Genomic DNA, 26,517 nt, shown 5'->3' with positions numbered 1-26,517 from the left:
TGGGACGCGGAGAGTGTGGGCAGCTCCCAGTTCCCGGAATAAATCCCGGCACATGGATCCCAGCCAGGCAACAGTGCAGGGAGGGGCTCTGGGTTGCTCAAGGCTCTGGAGCAAAAGAAAGTCAGCCTTGCAAAACTAGCTTCTGTTCCTCCGGAGTTCAGAACAGCGGGAGAATGGCCGTGGAGACCAAGTGAGGACAGAGGCCATGTGAGCTGTGTAGCTCGGGCTGGACTTCTGATGCAAAGTGGCCCAAACCCTGGAGAAGCAGCAAGAGCCAGGCTCACACCAGGCTCACACCAGTCAGGTCAGTGTAGTCACCACGGTCACTACAGTCATTGAAGTCACTGCTGTCATCATGGTCACTGCGGTCATCATGGTCATTGTGGTCACTCCGGTCATGGCGGTCATCATGGTCACAGCGGTCACTGTGTGACACTTACCTGCTCTCCACCCTGCCCCAGGGAGATCTTGCACACCAGCTCCGCCAGGTCGCTATGGAGACGGGCCAGCTGGGCCGCGTCGCGGGCGAACAGGACGTTGCTCGGGCTGCCGCCGGTCACCGCGCGGCGCAGCTCCTCCGGCTCGGCCTGGCCCAGGCCCACGGCCAGCACGGTCACCCCTGCCACACCAACACACCCACAACAGTTTCAACAGCACGATCTGGGACGCCAGACGGCAGACAGAGACTCTGGCGGCAATGCGGGGGAGGCCGGCTCGGCCAGCGCACTGACCGGCAGCCCTGACGGCCTCCGAGGGAGCGCCGAGGTCGTCCGCTGATCGTCCGTCGGCGACGATGACGAGGACACCGGGGACTCGGGGACGGCGGCCCGCAGAGGCAGCAAAGACGAACTGCTGAGCAAACTTCACTGCCTCGCCTGCAGGGGGCGACAGCACACTCACACATGGCTCATGTCCCACACAAAGCTACACAACGCTGCAAATCTTGACAAGGCAAGGGAAAGCATCACGATAAGATACCAAACAGCCGGGTGCCTCACTACCAGACAGTAAACACGAGTCGGCTCGGTACTGCACCCGAAAGCTCTGTACAGTGACACAGCACAGCTCTGCACTGTAGAATGTGAGCAGCAAACTTTAATACAGCACAGAGCAGCCCAGTACATGGTGTCCGTGGGGAGCATGCTGGGGTACCACATGGCGCCTGGGGGGACGTGCAGGGAGTGTACCCTACCAATGCTGTTGCCAGGGGTGTCGTCGAAGGGCACAGCCTCGATGTCCTGCAGCAGGGTCTCGCGGTCGCTGTGTCGATTCAGCAGGAACCACACCTTCCCCCGCGAGCCGTACACTACCACCCCCACCTGGCCAGAGACAGGCAATGCAGATAATTACGACAATGTGACATGAGCATTGTAATGCTTTCCATTATCGTCATCATTGGTTATTACTGTACAAGACGCTAAGAAAAATGTAAAAACACAATTAATTCATTAATAATGCTCTTTTTGATCTAACATTCAGGGCAGCAGGAGCACATTTCCCAGAGTTTGGGACACATCTGGATTTCCCAGGATCCGGAGGGTCAGGTGTGAGCTCACCTGTGTGTCCTGCACTCCGATCTGGGAAAAGGAGGCAGCAGTGCTGTACAGGAGAGAGCGGATGGCCTCTGCATACTGGACACTGTCTCTCGAACCATGGACCAGGAACACCAAATCCACCCGGCCATCAGTGCACGCTGAGAGAGAGAGATGGGAGCAGTCAAGGAGGCAGAGACAGACAAATGGGAACCAGGTGAGAGAGGAGAGAGCATTCATTCCTATGATGCAGTGTGACTGACCTGTTCTCCCCTGGACAGTTGCCTCTGGTCCCAGGTCTGAACCGAACACAGGCTGGATGGTGACGCCGTACTGCTGGCCCAGGCGCAGCCCTGTGATCCGGTACGACCCCACTGACCCAGGCAGTGTGATCCTCTGCTGGTCCTCTCCATCTGACCCAGGAGAGACAGCAGTGAGGTCAGTCAGCTTCACTCTCTCACCGATCTCTCCCTCACTCTCCACACTCTTTCATTCCTGATCGTCCCCACTTTTCCTCCTCCTCTTTCAAGTTTTTTTTCCCTCTGGTCCCAGATCTGAACCAAACACAGGCTGGATGGAGACAGCCGTACCGTACTGCTGGCCCTAGTCTTTTTATATCCAAAGCAAATCAAGGGATTTTTAAATACCCATGAGAATCACATCCACCCCTGCCCTGCAGATTTTACTAGCACTAAATTGTCCCAGTATCTGACATCTGATCTGACTCCTGCTATTTCCTGCCTAATTAAGCCACACAATCCAGCTACATCCAGCCGTGATGCAACATGGACTCACCTCGGGAATCTCTCCAGCTCAGGACGTACCCGCTGGCACTGGGCATCAGGCTCCAGCTCAGCAGCATCGATGTCTGGGTGACGTCAGACACCCGCAGTCTGGAAGGAGGCTGCAGGGGGGCTGTGGGGCAGATCGTACCACACCAACCAGTCAATCACCACAAACGACTAATGCTGCCAATCAAGGCATCTGGCGGACTGAAGATCAAAGCAGTGAAAGAGAAGACAAGGGCAGTGTCGTGGTACCTGTGCTGGCCACGACAGACACAGCATCCCCCTCTCGGTTCCCCAGAACCGCTGCAAACCGGATCGTATAGGTCAGCCCCGGCTGGAGCCCATCCAGGTCCAATGAAGACGCGTCTCTACCAATCAGACGGCTCTTCTCTGGCTCCCCTGCCAATCACAGACAAGTTAATGGGGGGCGGGTCTCCCCAGTCTCCCCAGTATAAACATCGCTCCATTTTCTCACAGCAACTGTGAATATTCTGAAGTACAGAACTGCAGTAGCCACTACTGCTGCCTCAGAGATCTAGGTTTTCCTGGACTTTTATTTTCTTTACAATATTTGAAGCTTTAAATACAAGATTTTAGCAAGAGAGACTAGGTAAATCGTTCAGACTGAGAACACAATCCCCCTTTTATTTAATCTCTTAAATGACTGAGGCACTGCTCTGTGAAGAGTCTGCATGTTCTCCCCAGGTTTGCTCCAGTTTCATCCCAGAGACAGGGTGACTGGCTTTTCCCAGGTCAGCCAGCTACTCTGAACTGACCACTCCATGGGGATAGTAGCTGGTTACTCTGCCCTTGTCACGTCACCACGCAGCTGTTCCGAACCAGAGCGATCAGAACTGCTAGAGCGAGCACACTGACACTAGCACATTACCTGCAGAGGATCTCCAGTAGATGCGGTATCCTGTTACTCCAGGGACTTGTGTCCAGATAAAGCGCAGCCTCCTCATAGAGGTCTCCACCACCCGGAAACCCCCCACCCTGTTGATCTCTGGCTCCAGGGCTGCAGGACAACCAGCATCAACACACCATGACATCAAACACCACCTCTATACAACATGCCATCATCATCAACACAACAGAAACACACCATGACATGAAACAACATCTATACAACATGCGTGACATGACATACACAACATGACATCATCATCAACACACCATATCAAACACAACCTCTGTGCAACGTGACATCAATATCTACCTCAAGACTTCACAGTATCAACAAAATATGACAGCATCACAGAGTCAGCACAGTATGTCAACATCATCACAACACGACACAACACCACCAGCATAACACATCACAACAAATACATCCTCACATCACAACATTGACACAAGCACACTGCAACATACTGTAGACATCTGCTCATTATCACCAGACCCCACTGAGCTCTGGAATGGGAGAATGGGAAAAGACACTGGGGAAAGGGGCGGGGAGCCCAGGGCTCACTCCAGCGTCAGCATAGCGGAGCGCCGTCAGCATGCACACAGGCGCAGTCCCACCACTCCTGCGGGCGGCGGCTCTGACTCACGCGTGGTGACGCTGATGGTGACCGGCGGCCCCTCGCGGTTCTGGACCAGCGCCGTGACGCGCACCTCGTAATTGGCACCTTCGTCCAGACCATCGAGGTCCACGGCTGTGACATCCCCCGGAACCACCCGGCTGGACTCTGGGCCTCCTGGCCGGGCGGAAACACAGAGAGAAAGTGAGGGACCTGAGGCAGACTGGAGTACAGAGGCAGTGAGGCAGACTGCAGTACAGAGGCAGTGAGGCAGACTGAAGTACAGAGACAGACATCAACAGAGAGAGGGAGAGACAGACTGGGGACACAAGGGCACCATGCCCACATACCATCAGTGCGTTGCCACACTATCCTGTAGGAAGTGGCTCCCTGCACTCCAACCCAGGTCACCCTTGCAACATTAGCGCGTGACTCCAACACCTGCAGCCGAGTCACTGTCCCCACCGTGTCCTGCTCCTTGGCTGGGGGCACAGCAGAGCACAGTCACAGAGCAGTCGCAACAAGGCAGCAGACCAGCCCAGCTCCCCAACTACTTGGCATGGCCCAGGCGGGCGTGAGATCATGTGAGCACCAGCTTCAACATGATGACACCACATCAGACTTTTGAAGCTTTTAATAATTCATCTATTTCAGGTGTCATGTCCTGGGACAGGTCCTTCTGCCCAGTGTTGTCTATGTGTCCATGTGCGAGCAGGTGGCCACAGGACTGACCAACATGTCTCCCTGACCTGTGCGTCCAGAAATGGTGCCTGCCGTGCCGTCCCGGTTTCCAAACACGGCGGCGACACGGATGCTGTAGGGGGTGTCTTCCTGGAGATTCTCAATGGAGAACGTAGTGGTGTCAGCAGTGACCACACGAGAGATGTCCACCCCTGATGCTGGGAGAGAAGCAAAACAATACAGCCAATCACAGCGCAGAACTACAGCAGACCAGCCAATCAAAAACCAAGTAATACACAACCTAACCAATGCCAGCAAAGATCAGAAAAATATCTCAACAATCAAAGCACAACATCCACAGTTAAAACAATATGAGAAACCATGTGTTCAGCAAGATCAACAATAATCTCACCGATGACAGTGATGACAATGATGCAGTAAGGTAGCAGAGCAGTGGTACAGTTGCCTGTGACTCTGTGTCACCGACCTTCCAGAAGAAAGATGAAAGGCAGAAAAAAAAACAAAAAGTAACACCTTGAGTAAAGGAGAGAGGCAAAGAGAAATAAAGAGGAGATGCAAAAGAGAAGAGGGGCAAGGAGACGGACAGGGCTATAGATAAGTGAGTGAGAGGAGGTGGTGTTTGCTTTGTCAGTTTAGGAGTGCTACCATCTCTCTTCCTCCAGGTGATCCTGTATCCCGTTGCCCTGGCGACGGGTGTCCAGGTGATCCGGATGCTGCTGGTGGAAGCATCCAGGGTGCGCAGGTTAGTCGGTATCCGTACCGGCTCTGAACAGAGAGCGAGGGGCAGGGAGAAGGAGACATAAAGGGGGCAGAAAGAGAAGAAGAGAGAAATGTGTAAGTGTTGGTCACCACACACTCACTGGTCCAAATATTAGGAACCCCTCAGGCTGGGCCTGCAGGCAGAAAGATGCAGTTTGTATTCCAAACGATTCTGAAACACATCCCCCCCCCTCTCCCAGTCCTGAGTTTGTGAAGAGCTGTGAAGGTCTCTAGGACTGAAAACACCTACTGTGCCACTGGTTTCCAACAGAACTGAGGTCCGGGCAGTGCTCCAGCACTCCTCTGGCTGGGACAGTGAGGAAAGTCACCCTCCTGCTCCCAAGACAATCACATTCCCACTGATCAGCTGACCCAACTGGAGATCCTAATATTTTGGCCAGGGCATTTCATCACACCAACAGCAGTAGGAGCTGCGAGTGTCCTCCTCTGCTCGGACCCGGAGCCAGAGAGCGAGCGTGCTGCTCACAGCGGTCTCCTCACAGGAGGGGCAGGGCAGACAGGGCCTGACAAGCCCAGCTCAATTCATGGAAATTCCAAACCACAGCAGATTAAACACTCAAAAGTGAACTAAGCATCTAAAACCAGCTATCTCCTTAGTCATCAATTCCCAAAATCCTCCTTATTCTTGGATCAGGTATCAGACATTCTGACTTTTCTCTTCTGGCTACAAGATGTGTTGGAGAGAAAATGTGGGATGAAACCCTACCTGTCCTGGCATTTAGAGAGGCGGGACTTCCTTCCCTTGAGCCAATTAAGGCAGAGACTGAAACTCTGTAGGCGGAGTCTTCCTGAAGTCCATCAACGGTAAAGGAAGTGACATCGCTGCCTACCCTGCGGGAGGATTCCTCTCCTACAGAGAGAGCAAGAGAAAGAGACTGAACAACAGGGGACAGATTTATTGGGCAAGAGCGTGACATTCACAAGCCACCACTTCTGAATTCCACCTTCCCCCAGTGACTGTCTGCGTGTCCATGTGGGAGCTAAGTCAGGTTAAAGAACAATCAGGCAGTATAAAGGGGAAACATGGCAATTTTAATTTAATCTGAGTAAGTATGTCCTTGACGCAGCACTATGGAGGCCCCTGCTGTGCCTACCGTCGTCACGACGCCAGCTGATCTTGTACTCTGTTGCCCTTGGCAGTGGAGTCCAAGCTATCCGGATCCTCCTGCTCCCCGTGTCCAGTACCCGCAGGCCGGACACCCTGCCCACCAGCTCTGGAGCTGTCCTGGAGGACAGGGTGACCGCACTGCTCTCACGCTGGCCGATAAGAGTGTAGACAGCAATGACCAGGGACTCGTCGGCCACCAGCCCCTCCATGGTGAATGAGGAGGAGTCGCCTGGCAACAACTGGGACTGCGCTTGTGCTGGAAAAACACAAAATCTGTCAGAATCCACTGCAACAGTGACATCACTGCAACAGCATCACTGACATTGCCACTCCAGCATCAGTGACATCACTGCCACAGCATCAGTGACATCACTGTGACAGCACTGCCACAGCATCAGTGACATCGCCGCTCCAGCATCAGTGACATCACTGCCACAGCATCAGTGACATCACTGTTACAGCACTGCCACAGCATCAGTGACATCACTGCCACAACAGCCTTACTACAGCTTCAATACTCACACCAGTGTTTGAATTGTGTTGTATTATTAACACTGCACCAATATACTGTGTATAGTTTATAGAAAGGTTTGCACTCTCCAAAAACAAACTCAGAAATAAAAGACGCCACCTACCACTGCCCTGCCTCCAGGTGACCCGGTAGCCTGTTGCTCCAGCAGCCCTGGACCAGGCAATGCGGACTTGATCGCTGCTGGTGTCAGTCACCCTCAGGTCTGTGACCCCGCGCACCAATTGCTCTGCCAGCAGGAACAGGAAGTGCTTCACACACAGGGAAATCCACAACGCCCACAGCCCACTGGCTGAACCGCAGCCCTCTCCCTCTCACTCCTCTACACTGCATTCCCTGTCACTCTCTCTCACTCCCCTACATTGCACTCCTTCTCACTCCCTACAAAATACTGCCTCTCACTCTCTCACACCGCTACACCTCACTCCCTCTCACTCCTCTACACTGCCACACTCCCTCTCACTCTCACTCATTCCCACTCACTCCACTACAGCCCACTCCCTCTCACTCCCACTCCCTCTCACTCTTCTACACTGCCGCACTCTCTCTCACTCACTCTCTGCCAGCTGCGCGCCATGCCTCCTCACGTACTTGTACCTCGCTCTCTCGTTCAACAGTATCTCACTCCACCAGGACCCCCCTGACCCAGTCTGCCCCCTCCCCCAGCCCAGCTCACCGGTCCTGGTGCTGACAGTGGTGGGGTTTCCCTCCACCCCCCCGACCAGCACCGCCACGCCCACTCGGTACCCCTCGTTCTCCCGCAGGCCCACGATTTCGTAGGAGCTGGCGTTCCGGGGCAGCGTCTGACTGAGCTCCCTGCCTGCAGCACAGAGTCAGAGAGACATGGGAACTGGGTCAGTGGCCATGGCCAGGGGAACCGCAGCAACAGTGGCAGGACCGGGACTGACCGTCGCCGCTGCGCCAGGTGACCCGATACCCCGTAGCCTGTGCGATGCCAGTCCAGCTGATCCTGATCCGGTCACTTCCTCTCTCCAGGATTCGCAGGTTGGTTATGACGGGCTCGGAGACAACCTCCTCTGGAAAAGGACACAGGATTGCAGTGTCGCCACATCGCAGGAGGGCTGAAACTCGTCTGAGCGCTCCATCCCAGACAGCCTTTAACTGGAGTGATTCTGCAGTTCTCACCGCTGCCTCTCCCACACTCTCGTTGCTCCTACTGAACACGTCCCATCTGTCCTCTCCTGCATCCCACACCACTTCCTTACTCCCTGCACAGCTGCCTCTGTTCCTGCTTCCCTCCTCATCTTCTCTCCATCCTGAGTCCCGCTGCCTCCCTGCCTCTCGGTGCGTCTCTCCAGGCTATGATCCTTCATCCCTCACACACAGTTCCTCCTTCTCTTATTCTGCAGATCTCTCCTTCCTGTCCTATGATTCCTGTTCCTGCTCTCACCAGTCCTGATGTTGACAGACACGGGGCTCCCCTCCTGGCTCCCCACAAGCGGTGTGACAGTGATAGTGTAGGTCACCCCAGATGCAAGGTCGCTGAGGTCAATGGAGGTGCGGTCTCCCAGGAGCAGTTCAGACTGCTCTGTCCCATCTGAAGTGGAAGACACAACCACAGCACAGAGTTACAGCTCAGACCTGCAGCAACAGCACAGAGCTGCAGCACAGAGCTGCAGCACAGAGCTGCAGCAACAGCACAGAGTCACAGCAACACCATAGAGGTACAGCACAGTGATAAATCACTGAGTTATGGCTCTCTCACAATCAGGAATGTACTCACCCTGTGTGTTGAGAACAGTCACTCTGTAGCCTGTGGCTCTGGACACACTGATCCAGGTCAGTCTGACCCGGCCTCCTCCCAGATCCTGGACCTGGACATCCCCCACACTCTGCACCTCTGTAAGGACACACAGGCTGGGGGTCAGACACACAAACACTCACCAGTGTACTCCCGACAGACACTCCAGAGACACGTGTGTCAGACCCCCTCCCCAGAGACACGTTTGTCAGACAGACAGTGGATGTGATCCCCCTCCTGGCGGCTCGCGGTACTGTGAGGAGTCCCACTCACCCGCCCTGATGGTGACAGTGACGGGGGTCCCCTCCCTGCTTCCCACCAGCGCGGTCAGACTGATCCTGTAGGACACCCCCTCCTGCAGGTCCTCCAGGTCCAGTGTGGTCTGATCGCCTGGGATGCTGAGAGAGCGCTCCTTCCCATCTGCAAAAGCAGAGAGAGGTCAGTTACAGCAGCCTCCTCCCGCAGCCCAGAGCAGACCAGGCTCCAGCTGAAAGAATCTTCACATGAGGCTTACAAGCTTAGCAGGAAACTTTCTGGGGACAACGAAGAGTCAGAGCAGGCAACAGCAACAGGAAGAGAAGTGTGTGTGTCCTGATTAAAAATACTGAGCAAGCGCACGGACGCTGGTCATGTCCAGCTGGTACCCACCCTCAGTGTTGATGATGCGAATGAGGTATTCGGTCACCCCGGCAACGCCCGTCCAGCCCAGCCTGACTGTTCTGCCCAGAGTCTCCAGCACCCGCAGGTTAGACACGCTGCCCACAGGCTGATCCACTGCACACACACACAGCAGTTAACACCACAACACAGGGAGCAGAAATCATTTTCCTCAATGATAACTTCACTGCACTGTCTTAAGACAGTGCAAGTGGTCAGCACACCGGGCCGAGCTCCACAGAGAAGACACCAGGAGTCACCCGGCTGGGGCGCAGTGCTGGCCCAGGCTGGGCGGCTCGAGCTGTACAGGTCAGCTGTGCCACAGCGCCGTCTGGACAGCGAAGCTGCTCTCGAGAGCTCACCTGTCAAGGAGGTGGAGGCAGGCGTGGCCACTTCCCGGCCCTCGTACAGCGTGTACAGCGTGATGACGTACTCCGTCCCAGGCTGCAGCCCAGTGATCTCGTATCTGTTAGTGCTGGTGGGAAATGACAGCCTCTGCGTTTCGCCCCCTGTGGGCCGGAGGACAGAATTGCACGCGTTATTTCACAGGCGCTGACGAGACCAGAGTGACCTCTGGATTTCATTCCAAACCAGCTGTGAATGGCTGAATTGATGGAATGATCAACTGACTATTCAACAATGGTTGAGAACCATTTATTTAATTCATGCAATTAATTTAAAATTTTTTTATTTTTCATAAGTTTTGGTCACTGTTTTTTTAAATGAATTGATATACCAGACCGTCTTAATGGAAAGAATAGATAGATAGATTATTGATCCCGTGAGGGAAATTGCCTTGTAAGTGTATTGAATGATAATTCAATACACTTACAAGGGGTATTAGTGACATGAGCATAGTTCGATAAATCACATTTATTATAATAATACATTAACGAGTCAGATTAAACATGCTGTGGTATAAAAATATCCTAACTTTAAGTGTTCTTTTAATAAGAAATGATACTAACATCTTGCCTTTGTATAGTGTTTTTCTTTTCAAAGCACCCTAAAGCATTTCATCCACAGTAAAGTGCAGCCATTTAGATCAGGTAGGGACCTTGTTCAATTAATTGAATTACAGGAAACTTTTAGGGAGGCTTGATTTTCATGTCCAGAGTGGACTTTAGCCAGGAGACCAGAGGAAACAGGGGCTTCCTTAATGACCAGTACTCAGGACGTCAGTCCAGAACAGCGCCTCCTACAGCACAGTGTCACCACACTGGGCCACTGGTTTGCACGGTGGTCTTACATCCCACTGCTGACCAGGTCCCTGCGACCTGCAGGAGGACAGATCTGCTGCCCACTGCAGTCCACATCTCTGTGCCGGGACACCCATTTCCCCAGGTCACCCAACAGAACCTCACCTGCGGCCCGCCTCCACTCCAGCCGGTAACCCTGTGCTGACTGGATCACGTTCCAGGTGACCCGAATGGAGCTGGGCCCAATCGTGAAGGTCCGGAGCGTCTGCTGCTCTGATCTCTCTGAGGGGGAACAGAACCAGAAAAGCGCTGACTTTCACACTTGGCCATGACATGCTGACAGGGAGACATGGGGTGAGAGGAGAAGCCGGGACACACAGTCCGCTGGAGGTCAGGGTACAGTATGAACAGCTCTCAGTCCGCTGGAGGTGAGGGTACAGTATGAGCAGCTCACTGTCTGCTGGAGGTGAGGGTACAGTATGAGGAGCTCACAGTCCGCTGGAGGTCAGGGTACAGTATGAGCAGCTCTCAGTCTGCTGGAGGTCAGGGTACAGTATGAGCAGCTCACAGTCCGCTGGAGGTGAGAGTGCAGTATGAACAGCTCACTGTCTGCTGGAGGTGAGGGTACAGTATGAACAGCTCATAGTCCGCATGAGGTGAGAGTGCAGTATGGACAGCTCACAGTCCACTGGAGGTGAGGGTACAGTATGAACAGCTCTCAGTCCGCTGGAGGTCAGGGTACAGTATGAACAGCTCACAGTCCGCTGGAGGTGAGGGTACAGTATGAGCAGCTCACAGTCTGCTGGAAATCCTCAGCTCATGCTGTAACTCACTCGTCCGCCCACATCCTGCCAAGATCTGGCCATGTGCTGTTTACACAGGAGGATTCACAGCTCTGTGTGAAAATCTTTCCTGGACACTCACTGTTGAAAGGGGCAGGACTCTCACTGCAAGCTTGAACTGGTCGACTTGTTCAAAAATTAAAGACTACAAAGGAAGAATTTTCCAGGCATCAGACGTTCAGAGAATTAAACTCCTGATGACTAGAGATGTACTAGGAAAGTGAGTTTATCTGCCCTGCGGCCATCTAAATATACCAAATGGTGTGCAGGTACCGTCACTCTACATAGACAGCAGTTGTGCAGGTACTATCAGTCTATACCAGAACTGGATGAAATAAGGCCCGCAGGCCGGTTCTGACTGGACCGCAGTGTCCAAATCAAACCATCTGTATTTTACAAATTGGCAAGTGCATAATTACCAAGGGCACAGTGTTAAAATTCAAAGAAAAGGTTCCGCTAATGAACACCAATTAAGACTGTAGCGGTCTCCGTTTCTTCAGCTGACGAAGATGCGTTGCTCCTCAAAGGGGAGGTTGACGCAGTGAGCTATGTGTTTCATGCCAGACTCTGCCCTGCAGGTAAAAGACTGTCCTGAACAACTTCTTTTCTTTTTTGGCTTCTTCACCAGTTTGGTTTGTAATTAGATAATTGAGCATTAAAAGCTATTTCCTTGTACATCACCGCATCAGCCTCAGTCACTCATGCCACAGTACTTTCACTGTCAGTTGCTCAGGGGACTTTTATTATGATACTACGCTTACACTGCCACTGCACGTTGCTATGGCTACAACACAGAACTGTTTGAATGGCAGGTTGACATGTTTTCTGCAACTCCAAAATGGTTCTGTCCAGAAAAAGAAAAGGAGACACTAGCTGCAGTGTGTTTAATCAAGAATGGGCAGTAAAGTATTTATTAACTGAGTGGAACACTCTTGTCCAAGCCCATCAGAGACTGCTCTCCTCTGTACAGTTTTCTCTGTGTTACATTACAAAACTGAGCCTGAAGTGTGGTTGCTTTTGTCTTTCTCTGTTTTTCTGCAGTAAATAAAATGATTGAATATGACTGTCGGTAGAATAGTACTAAACAGTAGGCCGATATGGACATGGAATATAGTTCGAGGATTCTGTGGGACACCTCCATCGACTCATAGTTTGGGATAAAAAGTTGCATCTGGCCCGTGGACACATTGTGCATTCATCATGGGGCCCTCAAAAGAAAATAACTGCCCACCCCTGCTCTATACACACCAGGAGTGCGGGTATATACTTTAGTGTACAGGTACTGTCACTGTATATCCTGTAGTGTCCAGGTGTGCAGGTACAGTCACTGTATCCTGATAGTGTCCAGGGGTGCAGGTACTGTCACTCGATACACACCAGGTGTGCAGGTGTTATTTGGAGGCGGTGTTCTCGCTGGGGCGCTGTGCCTTACCTATCTTGAAGCGCGCGGTAGCTGCAGGCCCCTCTGTGGTGCCGTACAGAGCGATGACAGTCACAATGTACTCGGTGTCGGGCTGCAGGTTGGGGATGGTGTGGGCCTCCGTTCCCACGGGAATATTGAGCCGGTCCACCTCCCGGCCTGAGAGAGCAGGAAAACTGTTAGAACACACAGCAGGCGGAGCAAGGAGTTCGCCAAGGAGCAAAGGCAGTAGGAGGCAGCAGTCCTGCAGGGCGCAAATCCCATGAGATTTCACTACCTCAGCACTCAGTGACCTAACTGGGCTGATCATCATCTTAACAGCACCAGTTCCACACTTCTCACCATCCTCAGATGGTACCCTGAACCAGGCCCAGCCCCTCACCTGTGAATGGCCCCCAGACCAGAGGGGTCTCTGTAACCAGGCCCAGCCCCTCACCTGTGAATGGCCCCCAGACCAGAGGGGTCTCTGTAACCAGGCCCTGCCCCTCACCTGTGAATGGCCCCCAGACCAGAGGGGTCTCTGTAACCAGGCCCAGCCCCTCACCTGTGAATGGCCCCCAGACCAGAGGGGTCTCTGTAACCAGGCCCAGCCCCTCACCTGTGAATGGCCCCCAGACCAGGCGGTACCCTGTGGCTCCTTCTGCTGCCCTCCAGAGCACACGGACACTGCGAGGAGACACGGTCTGCACAGAGAGCTGCTGCACGGGCTCCAGACGCACTGCCACACACAGAGATACACGGTAAGACGGCCTGATGCTGACCGCACGGCCTCAGATAAACACCTGATGCAAAATCGCCAAGATGTCATATTGCCTTTTTAAACTTCTGGGATACAGCAACAGAGGGAGAGGCCATAAACTGCAGTACAGACATCCTCCCCCAGGTGGCGGCATGACTGCCTTTGCACAGCGCTTCGGGGTCACTTACAGGTGCGTGCTGTGGTGGAAGACGGCGCGGCAGAGCTCTGGGTGTACAGTGGGTACAGGGTCAGGGCGTACTCAGTGTCGGCCTGCAGACCCTCCAGCGTGACAGATGAGGCATCGGGCAGAAGAGTCCGTTCCTCCAGCTCAGCGTCCGTGCGGCCTGAGACACACGGGCAGAGGAGAGACAGAGGGACAAGTGGACGCACAGTCAGAGACATGCGGACAGGCCAGTGGGGACACACTGGGAAGAGACTGCAGGCGCCAGTGTGGTCCACCCTGTCAGTCTGAGCTCCAGCGGACAGTGCCAATCTGCTGTCAGCTGGCATGAAGCATCTTTCACATCACTGCTTTCTGCTTCTGTGTTTTAGCGTCGCTCGCTTTTGCTGGGTCCACTCCTGTCCCACAGCTTGTCGAACCCATGTTCAGTGCTAAACCAGGAAGGAACAGTGTCCCCAGCAACATAGATGAGATACAAAACAGAAACAGGACTGAAACCTCAAACAGCCATTCCTGTCTTGAGTGGAAGATCTCTTTACCACTCGTTCCTGCTCACTGGTAAAAACCCAGTAAAGAGGCACTCACCAGCCCCCGCAGAGAGGCTGGCTGTAAGGCTCACACAGCGGACCCCTGCCCCACCTAGCCCCCTCAGCCAGACATGAAACAGACATGCGCCTCTTTCCCGCGATGGGTTCAGGCAGGGAGGCCGGGACAAGACTTGCTCGGAGCCCAGAGACGCTGCCTAGCTGTTGCTGTGCTCATGGCAGGCAGCTGGCTGGCCCGCGTGCCTCCAGGCGCTGCATTTTTCCCGGGCTGGCAGAGAACTGAAGCAGGGCGTGGCACAGGGTGGGGGCGGCCGGCTGGGCACCCAGCCAGCGGAGCAGCAGCATGTGGGGCGGGGGGGACACGCGGACCGACACACCTGGAAACACCTGTGTACGTTCATGCACAGCAGCAGCACACTCCTTGGCTCTGCCTGCTGCTCTCCACTCCCGCCGAGAGTGAACACACACTCCTGACGCAGCTGAAGAGCTCACACTGCTCCCCGGGAGCGCAGTCAACAGGCACTGCTGCACTGCTGCCGTCTCTGGCTGTTCTTTAGGAACAGCCCTGCAGTCAGCAAGAAGCAGCATAGTGCTGACAACAGTTGCACACTGCACAATAGGCAAGAAGACAAAAAGCAGTAACTTGCAATGCTTTTGTACTTGGTTTATGGCTGTTGTACACAACTGCATTTAACTCATAAGCAGCACTGCTGCACAGAAACTTGTGAGAGAGACGGGCAGTATTGACAGGCGGACAGGCAGACAGGCAGCACTGTGGTCGCCAGCCCAAGCAGCTCACAGGGCCTCAGCTGAGGCTAGTCTCTGGGTCTTAGAGAAGTGAGGCTGGAAGACTTGAGGGGTGGCACTGTGGCGAAGGATCTGTGCCTGGCACTGCAAGGTTGCCGGTTCAAATCCCATGGCCGGCAGAGGAATCCTACTCTGTTGGACCCCTGAGCAAGGCCCTTAACCCCAACTGCTCCAGGGGGCGCTGTACAATGACTGACCTTGCGCTCTGACCCCAAGCTTCTCTCCCTGTCTGTGTGTCCATGTCACATGGAGAGCAAGCTGGGGTATGCGAAAAGACAAATTCCTAATGCAAGAAATTGTATATGGCTAATAAAGTGATCTTATCTTATCTTATGTGCAGAGACCCAGAGACCCATGTACACCATCTGGTTGAATGAAGCAAGCAGGCTGAAGTCACTAAACCACCAGTCTGCAATCCTGCAGGCCCTGGTAGCCCCTGCGCACTGTGCGCTAGCACTCTCAGGCCTATCTCGGGTCTCAGCCTCAGCCCCAGGCAGGCATGCAGCAGTGGGTGGTCATCTTACTGGACTTGCGGCTCCATGATCATGAACCTGCCTACAGCACTGCTGATCCAGGCTTCTAAAACCCTCCCCTCCCACTTTACCATGTTCCCAGCCTTTCCTCTGGGTTGTTCACTGTTTAAACAAGTGTGTGTTAAGCACTGTTTGTGAACACAAAGGGGCTCTTTTGTTCTCATCTACCCTTTCCTGGGACCAGAACCACGACCAGACAGGAGGCTCCAGTGAGCAGGGTGAGCAGGATGAGCCCCCCAGTGCCTGCAGGAGTGAGGAGTCCCTCCCTGACAGCTCTGCAGAGTGAGCAGGGCGAGCAGGGTGAGCCCCCCAGCGCCTGCAGGAGTGAGGAGTCCCTCCCTGACAGCTCTGCAGAGTGAGCAGGGCGAGCAGGGTGAGCCCCCCAGTGCCTGCAGGAGTGAGGAGTCCCACCCTGACAGCTCTGCAGAGTGAGCAGGGTGAGCAGGGTGAGCAGGGTGAGCCCCCCAGTGCCTGCAGGAGTGAGGAGTCCCACCCTGACAGCTCTGCAGAGTGAGCAGGGTGAGCAGGGCGAGCCCCCCAGTGCCTGCAGGAGTGAGGAGTCCCTCCCTGACAGCTCTCCAGAGTGAGCAGGGCGAGCAGGGTGAGCAGGGTGAGCCCCCCAGTGCCTGCAGGAGTGAGGAGTCCCTCCCTGACAGCTCTGCAGAGTGAGCAGGGCGAGCAGGGCGAGCCCCCCAGCGCCTGCAGGAGTGGCCAGCCTGGTGATGTGCTGCCTGCAGTCCCTCCTCCGAACTCCCTGCTCACACAGCTGAAGCCACAGGGAGAGTGGAGCGCGGCCGGACCACCTGCAGAGAACCGCCCCTCACCTCTGGGCCCGTACGTCAGCCTGTACCCCTGGGGTCGGGAGGAGGGGGGGCTCCAGGACAAAGAGAGGGAGAAATATCCCCTCCGGACAACTCGGAAGTTCGTCGCGCCCGGCAGGGAGTCTGAGAGAGGAGACGAGAGAGGGATGTGAGAGAAACCGGGACACGAAGGAAAAACCAGATAAAGATGGAGAGAGACGCGATGGAGCAGCTCTCCTGCTGTCTTCCTCTCTCGGGCCTTGTACTGCAGTACTCACTGGTCCTGGTTTTTCCAGACACGGACTCGCCCACGCTGTTCGGATACTGAGCAATCACCGTCACCAGGTAGTCCGTCGCCGATTTCAGGCCCCGGGCCACATAGCTCCTTTCCGCGGATCCCACGTTCACCTGCGCACACACAGGAACCAGCAGGGGCGCTGTTACGGCTCTCAGCACTTAGGGTAGGGACACAGTGACCACATCCAGAGTGCTGGACCTTCCGGATGCTGTGACTGGCCCTGGCATGTCCCAGCGCTACCCACAGAGCCCAGAGCCGCCTGTACTGCTCCGACAGAGGGACCTCAGAGCCCCTTCCTTCATGCATGACGTTCGCCACAATACTACATAAATCTGGCTTGAAAACCTGAAGAGAGAATTAACTTCTTTTATCCAGATCTACACTGTCTCAGGTGTTCAGCACCTTCAGAATTTTACCCTTTTCAGAAAAATAGAAGCAAATTATACTGTAAAATGAGAAACAAATCTGTCATTTTCCATTCTTTACCTTTTTGCCGTCATACTACTCATACTGTTGCACTTATCCGGTCTGTTGCCTATATCCAGTCTCCTACACTGCGCTAACCTGTGATTTATTTACCCTGGTAAATCAGCCCGACCGATAACTCAGTGGTGTAGAAACAAGTCCTCCCCACCTCTCGAAGCTCGGCTGTGATTGGCTGTCCCAGCCCGGAGAGGGGTGTGTACTGAATCCTGTAGCCAATCACGGGGCCTCCAGCAGGGCTCCACCGGAACCGCACAGACTCGTATGTCTCCCCAGAGAACTGCAGGTTGGACGGGCCAGTGAAGACCTCTGAGACACAGGGAGGAGAGTCACCATCACAGCACTGTCACAGTCTCACACAGTAACACCGCTAAAGCCCAGCAAACTACTGCACAGCATCACTTGCTAAAACCCTGCAGTTTACACGATTCTCCTGTTTATTCTGTTTGTTTACTGATCTACTCAACGCTGTAGCTCTTTAATAGGGACATAACCCCCCTTGACCCCCTGCATGTCCGACTGCCACACCACCACTCACTATCTCCCAGCAAACTGGCTTCAAGCCCCTTCTACACAAGGAAAAGGGAATGGCTCTGAACAATGTCACCGCGGGTTCACATGGCAACCGGGCCCATACCGTCGCTGACGTAGGTGCCGCCGGAGCTGGAGCAGACCCGTGGCGCCACCAGGGGCAGCAGAGTGTCGAGGATCTTGAAGTCGCCGATGTAGAAGGAGAATTCGTTCCGCGGCTGAGAGGCCAGCTGACCCAGCTCCCTGCGGTCTGCGTTCTTGATACCTGAGTGAGAGAGGCTGGGTTAGGCGTGGGGCTACAGGGCTGTGGCTAGGGTGTCTGGATTAGGGGTGGGACTACAGTGCTGAGGTTAGGATGTCTGGATTAGGGGTGGGGCTACAGGAGTAGAGGTGGGGCTACAGTGCTGAGGTTAGAATGTCTGGATTAGGGGTGGGGCTACAGGAGTAGGGGTGGGGCTACAGTGCTGAGGTTAGAATGTCTGGATTAGGGGTGGGGCTACAGGATTAGGGGTGGGGCTACAGGGCTGAGGTTAGAATGACTCGATTAGGGGTGGGGCTAAAGTGCTGTGGTTACGGTGTCTGGATTAGGGCTGGGGCTACAGTGCTGTGGTGAGGCTAGCAGTAATGCTATGGAGTCAAAGCTGATGGCAGAGTTATGACCTGGCCTTTTAAACAGTCACCACTTCCCAACAGCCTTTGGTCTGCAGTCAGTTGTGTCCATTGTCACAGTTCAGCCTCTGAGAACAGACAGAAGCTGGAGATACTCCTGCAGATATCTGAAGAGCACAGATGGAGAACCTGTTCCTCCAAACCCACCTCAGCCTCCAGATGACCTCCACGTCCCGCAGGGCCTTACCTACAGCGAACACCTTCACCCCCAGGTCGCGCAGCTTCTGGGAGGGCGACTCAACGTTGTCCTGAGACTTGCCATCCGTGATGAGGACGGTGACCTGAAATACAGCAATTACACTACTCAGTCCACACCCCTACTCAACACTCATGACCCACTGTCCACAACCCCAGTGTCCACACCCCTACTCAACACTCATGACTCACTGTCCACAGCTCTGCTCAACATTCAACACCCACTGTCCACACCCCTGATCAACACCCAGCCACAACTGTCTACACCTTCACTGTTCACACACCTGTTCAACACTCAACACCCACTTTCCACACCCTCACAGTCCACACCCCCACTGTCCACAGCTCCTACTGTCCCAACCACAACTGTCCATACCCTCACTGTCCACAGCCTCCCCGCCTCTATCTCACCTTGGGCACATCCCGGAGTGCCGCCCTGCTGAAGAAGTTGTCTGCGACGTACTTGAGCCCTGCGCCGGTGCGCGTGTTCCCACCCTTGTAGTTGAGGTTGCGCACGGCGCTGATGAGCTCGCTGCCATTCTGGTGCGTGGCGAAGGTGAACTCCTCCCTGCGCGTAGACAGGCAGGCGTAACCACACTGGCAGAGGCGGGCAGAGAGGCGTCAGGCCCGGGCAGGGCGGGGCGGGGTGGGCCGAGGCGGGGGCTGGGGGCGGGGCTGGGGCGGGGATCGCCGGGGGCGGGGCCGGGGGCGGCGGACAGACCTGGAGGTGTCGCTGTACTGCACGGCTCCGAAGCGCACTCCCGTCCTGCTCACAGCACTGGCGAACGGGGCCACGATGCCCGCCATGAAGCGCTTGACTTCCTGGAAGTTCGATCGGCCGATACTGGAGGAGCCGTCCACCAGGAACACAATGTCTGCCGCTGCCACATTCCTACATGTCCCTGAGAGAGGGGAGGGACGGAGAGAGGAGGAGAGAGAGGAGGAAGGACAGAGAAGAGAAAAAAGACAGAGGAGAAACCAGACAAGGACAGGAGGGACAGAGAAGGAGAGAAGTTAGGGGTCAGTTTGGAGGATAGAGAGGAGACAGAACAGGGTGGACAAGGGAAGACAAGGAGGAGAGGTAAAGTGGGGATTTTCTTCTCCTTCCTGACTCCTTTCTTTTTTTCCTCCCTCCTTCAACTCTACATGCCTTAAACCCTCCTTAGCTAATAATAATAATAATTGCTTATATAGCACTTTTCTGGACCCTCCACTCAAAGCGCTTTACAGGTCATGGGGATCCCCTCCACCACCACCAGTGTGCAGCCCCACCTGGATGCTCCAGTCCGCTCCCCACACACCAGCTCTCAGTGGGGAGGAGAGCAGAGTGATGAAGCCAGTTCAGAGAGGGGGGTTATTAGGAGGCCATGACTGGTAAAGGACAGCGGGAAATTTGGCCAGGTCACTGGGGTAAAACCCCTACTCTTCTCGAGAGACGCCCTGAGATTTTTAATGACCACAGAGAGTGTTGACCTCAGTTTTACGTCTCATCTGCCAGCTGTGAGTTGCAGATTGATATGGCTGCTGGCACAATATCTAATATTACAATGTGTAAAGAGCACTTCCCAGAAGCACCCCTGCGATCAGGTGCGGTACTGTACCTTGGCCTTCAGCATGGGGCAGTAAAGGGAGCAGGACAGCCAGCACAAAAACCCACATCTTCCCAGCCTGCAGACACACAGACACAGACATGAAGAGATAGACTACATGATACAAATGAGGAAAATGTTCACTAGTTAATAAACAAGGTCTGCTGTTCCATTACTTAAGATAATATTAAATGTAAATTTTCAGCAACTGTTTGTTTTATGTCAGTGGCAGGTGTTCTGTCCAAGTCTCAGGCTAAATCCCATCTCCAGGCCACATCCTGTGCTCAAACAGTAACACCTGGACTCAACAGCCACCTTGCTTCAGAACGAGGTCAAAAACAGATGAGAGGAGTGCATTCACCCCAAGAACCTACAAGAATCCCATAGGGAGTCTGAAAGGGTCCTGGAGACACGCCCACGCCCAGCAAAGTGTCTTGGGAGAATACTGCTCAGAACTGGAATGTTAGAGCAGCAGCACAAGGCTGCGGAGAGCCTCTCTCAGACAGATAGAAACTGGAGAAGAAGCCCCACCTGGGCCCGTTGATAAACAGAGACAAACAGGTCCTGCAACTGGGAAAGTGACTCACAGACACACTGCAGAGTGCTCTCTCACTCCCTCTCACTCCGACACACAGCAGAGAGCTCTCTCACTCCATCACACCGCAGAGTGCTCTCTCACACACTGACACACAGCAGAGTGCTCTCTCACTCCCTCTCACTCCCACACACAGCAGAGTGCTCTCTCACTCCGACACACAGCAGAGAGCTCTCTCACACACTGTCACACAGCAGAGAGCTCTCTCACTCCAACACACAGCAGAGTGCTCTCTCACTCCATCACACCGCAGAGTGCTCTCTCACTCCAACACACAGCAGAGAGCTCCCTCACACACTGACACACCGCAGAGTGCTCTCTCACTCCCACACACCGCAGAGTGCTCTCTCACTCCAACACACAGCAGAGTGCTCTCTCACACACTGTCACACAGCAGAGTGCTCTCTCACTCCAACACACCGCAGAGTGCTCTCTCACTCCAACACACAGCAGAGTGCTCTCTCACTGTCACTTGCCTAAATATTTAGAGCACCAGTTCAGCTGCAGGATGAGTGATTCACCAGCCCTGCAGCCCCCCACAGTCTGGGGACTCCCACACAGAAAGCTCCCCATGGCGTGCCGATCCAAACCACTCCCCCCAGAGACCACCCACTCGTGTAAGCAGATACTCCACGAGGAGACAGGAGATCATGGAAAACAAGGATCTTAAAACATGGGAAAGGCTACAAAAAGCACAGGCCAATAGGCTCTTCTTTCTCTAACTGATCCGAGAAAACTGGTCTGAAAGATTCCAGCAAATCAGCATCATCAATATAGCTGGATAGATTGTTCCAGACCCCCACAACCCTTTGTGTAAAAAAAGTGCCTCCTGTTCTCGATCTTTAATACCCTTTTGTTTCATGTCTTCTTATGAACTTTTTGACTGGGCAGTGTGTTGATGGTAGTCTCAGTGGTCAGTGCTCAGTGTGTTGAGAGTAGGTCAGTAATCAGTGGTCAGTGAGGGTAGGTCAGTAGGCACCAGGTCTCCCTGCACTGAGGCTTCTTCAGTCTGTCTCTCCACATGCCTGACTGTTCTCTGCTGCTCCGCTGAGCCTGCCTGCGCCTTTGAATACATGTATCTGCTTTAACTTGTGCATGACTGTGCTGGAAACTTTTGCCATAAACCCTGGGATTACAGCCCTCCATAAAGACACTGAAAAGGCGCACGCCCTCTCACAGGCTCTACGGACTGTTCCTCTGACACTCCCCTAAAACTGCTCGCCGCCTCTTGAAAGTCTTTGTTCCCTGCAGAAACGCCCTGCATGCAGCTCCATCGCAGCACAGAGAGGACCAGGATGAGTCGGAGTGCTTATCAAAAGGGTGAGAACTCATTCCCTCCTTCCTCACTCATCAAACCAAGCAATTTAGGGAACAGCTGAGTGCAATGCAGCCACAGCCTCAGGGCACCAGAAAAATTCCTTAAAGAACGCAATAATACTAAAGCTTAGTGTAATTATACCAGCCAGTAAGTACTTGTACTCTCACCAGCGGCTGGAAGCAAACCCTGACTACACTTGCCTGCACCTCACAGCAGCAATACCCAGAGTTTAACTCTCATCTCACCTTGTTCAAAACCACAGTCAAGCTCACCAAACACTCAACCAGCACCAAGGCTCCCTTTCGAGCTGCTCTCAGTGGTGTGTAACTCCTGTACCGGCTCCACTGCACTCATTCACTGTGAAACTCAGAACCAGCTGGAAAAGTCTCAGAAAAGTCTATGTTCAAGGCACTGAAAAGCTCACAGGCCCAGACAGGGCTCTTCTTTCTTTCTGAAAGCCTGTTTTTGGTGAATTGCTTGTGTGTTGCACTCTCCTGTATTTCATTAGTACTCTACACCAATGTATAGTGCTTTGAGATGGGTGTACATGAAATTGTTCACACTCGAAGAAGGCTCTACAGTCGAAACGCTCTTTTCAGCATGGAATAAAACTCACTTGTACATGAAAGATGCTATATATAAGATTATACTGTAGAAAAACACATCAATCACAAAAACATCAACTTCATTTGACCTAAACATCATTACTACATCAATAACTGACCAACCTGCCATTCAACCAAGCAAACTAACCACTCACCAATCTGACAACCAACAAAATGAACTTGTCTACCACCTGACTAACTAACCTGCTGGCCAACATGGTAGGTTCCCTTTTAACACTCCAAAACTGATCTTGCTTGGATAGGATGACCTCACTGACACGAGGACACCATGATGGACAGGCTGTGCAGTTTAGTTTCACAATCAGAGCTATTTCTCATGTTGGTGACCAAAGGTACATGACTCTACAACAGCCTACAGGCTGGGAATCATTCATCCACCAAGCCTGAGAAACATGGAATTGAACAGTCAACTCAGTGACCCACCTGATGCATCGACTCAACACCAAGCAACTCAACAGCTGACCACAACCCACTCAACACTCAGCTGGGCCATCACACCACAGCCCAGCCCCACCTTACTAACAAACCAGCAGATCATTCACCCAGCCAGCCACTAACTAACCCACTAGCCCAGTTCTGTCCCGTCCTGCCTCCAAACTCACTGACCCTCCTGTTCGCCAGCCTGCCCAGCCCTGTGCACCTCACCTCCTGACCCTTCTGCTGCACACTGGCAGTTCTCACCGCAGACACTAGGTGGTGCCAGTGAGTAAAACTGACCCTGACCCGACCTGCGGAAACACAGGATCCTCCCTGACAACCAGCACACCTGTGCTGTGTTCACTTTTGCTTCCTGGCTCCGGGATTTCCCAGAGAAAACAAGCACCTTCCCTCTCTGTAATTACTGCTCCCATTGTCTCCCAGCCGCTGTGGTTCTCCCCTGCGGCACTGTAACCTCACACCCGCACGCCTCAGCCGCAGCTCCACTCGCAAGCCCGTCCTGTCTTCACACAGCTGCTCTTCCAGGCTGGCGCAGGCCAGGCAGCCTCCACGCCCAGACCCGCTGCTAAAGCTTCTCCATCTGACAGAATGGCCCTGCGACTGGAGCTGTTTCTCCAGGCTTGGTGATCAGTGGCCAGCAATGGTCTGGTCTGCACAGCCATCGTCCCACAGTCCCCTAACCAGCCGCTGTGTCACCTGCAGGTCCACATCCAACCTGTCCCCACCTGACACCCCCTGTCCACATCTGACCCCACCTGATCGCACCTGACCCCACCTGTCCATCCCTGTCCATCCCTGTCCACATCTGACCCCACCTGACTGTTCCTGACCCCACCTGTGACTACCTGTCCCTATCTGTCCCTCCCTGTCCCCACCTGACCGCAACTCACTGCACCGGCACATTGCTGGCAGTGTCCTGCCATTGACCATGTCAGAGAGTGAGAATGAAGGCCCCCCACTTTATTAGGGAATCAAAGCACCTGTGCTAGAAGGACATCGGGAGTCTCTGAGTTTCCCCATCTGGCCTGGTTGGTATTGGTCTGAGATCTCATCCAGCTGCTTCTTGAAAGACGCCAAGATATTTCAACACCATGGTGGAAGCAGGAGTTTTCCAGGACCAGGACATATTGAACAGGAGCCCTGGTTTGGGATTCACCAGGCCCAGCTACCCTGGTGAGAAGCACCATCGCCAGGGACTTGCACAGAGCACTGATACAGGTACACAGCACCATCACCAGGGCTCTCAGGTGAGAGGGCATGGCATGCTGATGCTGTACCCCCAGGACACACAGGACCCAGGTAACAGACCCTCCCAGAAGTGTCTCCTGCCCATGATGTTAAAAGTGACTTTTCACAGGCAGGCGAGGCACGAACCAGGGAACAGCAGGACAGACGACAGCAGCACAACTCCAATACTAATGGACCCCAGGTCCTGCCAGCGCGTTTCATAACTGCTCATTCACAAAATGAAAATTTAAATGCATCTTATTATTTATCTTTAATGCGGCCTCATGCCCATGTTGCGTGCCGGCCGCCCTGTTGCGCTTTCCCACTTCAGATAACGGAACGCGACAGACGGACAGGGAGACGCGTGGGATAATCGCTGGTAACCGTAAAGCAAAGTTCCTGCAACCCTTACATGTGGTGCTTAAATATCGTCACAACAACGACAGTGACAATAGTAATGATCTCCCCTCGCAGCGGAATTGGTATGAACCCGCTGTGTACCCGGCGGACCAGGTGAGCGCCGGTCACTCCGACCCCTCATCCTGTTCGCAGCCCGGTCTGCCCGGCTGGACCGCAGCGCCGCTTCCGAACCGACACCGCACTCACCGCTCAGATGCTGCTCATACTCCAGACCGCTCTTCCTCGCTCCCTTGGCCGCCTGGGAACTTTCTATAAACACGGACCTGTTAGCAGCAGCGTGCGTCCACCCGTCTCGAGCTCAGCGCAGCAACAGCACGGAGCCCCGGACCACCCCAGTCCACGCAAATGTGCAACAGGGCGGAATCTATTTTTCTTTCTGCGTCTGTTATTTTAGTATTATTCCCCCCCTCTCTCTCTCGGCTCAGGCTCTCCGCTGCAGTCCCAGGCTTGCCCGACCGCCTGAAGCGACTTTTTCTCTCTGTCTCTTCTCGGCTCTTTGAGCTTCTTGTAAGGAGGTCGCGTTCCTCCGCACCCCCTCCTCCCGGCCGCCTCGCAGCCAATAGGAGCTCGGAGCTGGGCCGCGCGCCCCCCGCCCTGCAGCGGCCCGCAGGTGAAGCTTCCCCTGTTTGCCAAAATCCCGGATTACAGAAAATGCGAGTCTTCCCGAGGATGACGCCCAGCCCCGCGGGGAGCAGACACGCGCCCAGCCACTCTTCCTTTACCAGGATTTCCCCCGACCCCACGCGTGTGCTCCTGGCCCCGCACGAGAAACATTGCTGGCACATTTGAAAGTGGCCGTTCAAACACAAGGCAGAGAGCGGCTGTCCGGGGGGAGCCACTCTGCGGGAAGTGTTGCTGTCACCTCTGAATAAATTAACTCCAGGACACACACACACCCCTGACCTGACCCAAAACACAGCCTGGATACACACTGCCTGCACCCCTGTGGACACACACACACCCCTGACCTCACCCGAAACATGGTCTGGATACACACTGCCTGCACCCCTGTGGACACACACACACCCCTGACCTGACCTGACCCAAAACATGGTCTGGATACACACTGCCTGTACCCCTGTGGACACACACACACACCCCTGACCTGGCCTGATCTGTGCCCCAGGTACCCCTATTCTGACCAGCAGTTAAAGAGGTGTTCCTCAGGCTGGTGCAGGTCTGGTCCCTTTACAACCCATAAATATACAGCGATACAACAGAGGGTCACTGACAGCTGAGACCAGTTTCCTTGGACATCGTTTTCCTAAACAAAGACAGCTGATGGTGTTACAGCTGATACCCTGGCTTCTTTCAAGAAACAGCTGGATGAGATCCTTGGATCATTTAACTGCTATCTACCAAACAGCCCAAGTGGGACAACAGACTCCTGTCCTCTCTCTTACTCTTTCTTCTGTTTATGTTTCAAGCATTGTGATCAGGCTGGTTGAAGTACTGTCCACCTCGCACCACTGTCCGAACAAGCTCACGGGCGAGACTCTCCATCGGTCCCGGGCTGCAGGATTCCAGGCCCACAGGGCGCATCCCACAGAGGAAAGCGGATCTGGAGAGAAGTTACACTCACTCTCTGCTCAAGACAGGTTCTGGGATTACACCAGGTGCTCCCGATCTTAATGACTTAATGATGTCATTTTTCCTTCCCCTTTCCCCCTGAGCACTTGCA

General features: G+C 54.0%; 1 protein-coding gene across 1 annotated transcript in view; it reads right to left on the bottom strand.

Moving 5' to 3' along the window:
* Positions 1 to 25,096, bottom strand: part of col7a1 (collagen, type VII, alpha 1) — a 69,986-nt gene extending 44,890 nt beyond the window's left edge. Inside the window, exons 1-35 of the mRNA XM_088917415.1 lie at positions 25,023 to 25,096; positions 20,225 to 20,291; positions 19,345 to 19,525; positions 19,035 to 19,191; positions 18,616 to 18,709; positions 17,866 to 18,024; positions 17,380 to 17,537; positions 16,726 to 16,855; positions 16,472 to 16,591; positions 13,770 to 13,925; positions 13,441 to 13,560; positions 12,855 to 13,001; positions 10,746 to 10,862; positions 9,744 to 9,890; positions 9,373 to 9,498; positions 8,998 to 9,144; positions 8,707 to 8,823; positions 8,374 to 8,520; positions 7,871 to 7,999; positions 7,639 to 7,782; positions 7,069 to 7,191; positions 6,420 to 6,689; positions 6,032 to 6,175; positions 5,191 to 5,310; positions 4,593 to 4,736; positions 4,194 to 4,325; positions 3,874 to 4,020; positions 3,210 to 3,338; positions 2,573 to 2,719; positions 2,328 to 2,447; positions 1,796 to 1,945; positions 1,557 to 1,693; positions 1,193 to 1,319; positions 732 to 875; positions 441 to 619 (exon numbers count right to left, since the gene is read on the bottom strand). Of these exons, the coding sequence (XP_088773541.1) occupies positions 441 to 619; positions 732 to 875; positions 1,193 to 1,319; positions 1,557 to 1,693; positions 1,796 to 1,945; positions 2,328 to 2,447; positions 2,573 to 2,719; positions 3,210 to 3,338; positions 3,874 to 4,020; positions 4,194 to 4,325; positions 4,593 to 4,736; positions 5,191 to 5,310; positions 6,032 to 6,175; positions 6,420 to 6,689; positions 7,069 to 7,191; positions 7,639 to 7,782; positions 7,871 to 7,999; positions 8,374 to 8,520; positions 8,707 to 8,823; positions 8,998 to 9,144; positions 9,373 to 9,498; positions 9,744 to 9,890; positions 10,746 to 10,862; positions 12,855 to 13,001; positions 13,441 to 13,560; positions 13,770 to 13,925; positions 16,472 to 16,591; positions 16,726 to 16,855; positions 17,380 to 17,537; positions 17,866 to 18,024; positions 18,616 to 18,709; positions 19,035 to 19,191; positions 19,345 to 19,525; positions 20,225 to 20,282 (4,767 nt within the window). The 5' untranslated portion in view covers positions 20,283 to 20,291; positions 25,023 to 25,096. The remainder of the gene's footprint in view (positions 1 to 440; positions 620 to 731; positions 876 to 1,192; positions 1,320 to 1,556; positions 1,694 to 1,795; positions 1,946 to 2,327; positions 2,448 to 2,572; positions 2,720 to 3,209; positions 3,339 to 3,873; positions 4,021 to 4,193; positions 4,326 to 4,592; positions 4,737 to 5,190; positions 5,311 to 6,031; positions 6,176 to 6,419; positions 6,690 to 7,068; positions 7,192 to 7,638; positions 7,783 to 7,870; positions 8,000 to 8,373; positions 8,521 to 8,706; positions 8,824 to 8,997; positions 9,145 to 9,372; positions 9,499 to 9,743; positions 9,891 to 10,745; positions 10,863 to 12,854; positions 13,002 to 13,440; positions 13,561 to 13,769; positions 13,926 to 16,471; positions 16,592 to 16,725; positions 16,856 to 17,379; positions 17,538 to 17,865; positions 18,025 to 18,615; positions 18,710 to 19,034; positions 19,192 to 19,344; positions 19,526 to 20,224; positions 20,292 to 25,022) is intronic.
* Between the last annotated feature and the right edge of the window lie 1,421 nt (positions 25,097 to 26,517).

The sequence above is a fragment of the Atractosteus spatula genome, chromosome 5 (genome assembly GCF_055471065.1).
Source record: "Atractosteus spatula isolate fAtrSpa1 chromosome 5, fAtrSpa1.hap1, whole genome shotgun sequence".
NCBI lineage: Eukaryota > Metazoa > Chordata > Actinopteri > Semionotiformes > Lepisosteidae > Atractosteus > Atractosteus spatula.
The sequence above is the reverse complement of the archived record's forward strand: the minus strand, read 5'-3'. Positions and strand labels throughout refer to the sequence as shown.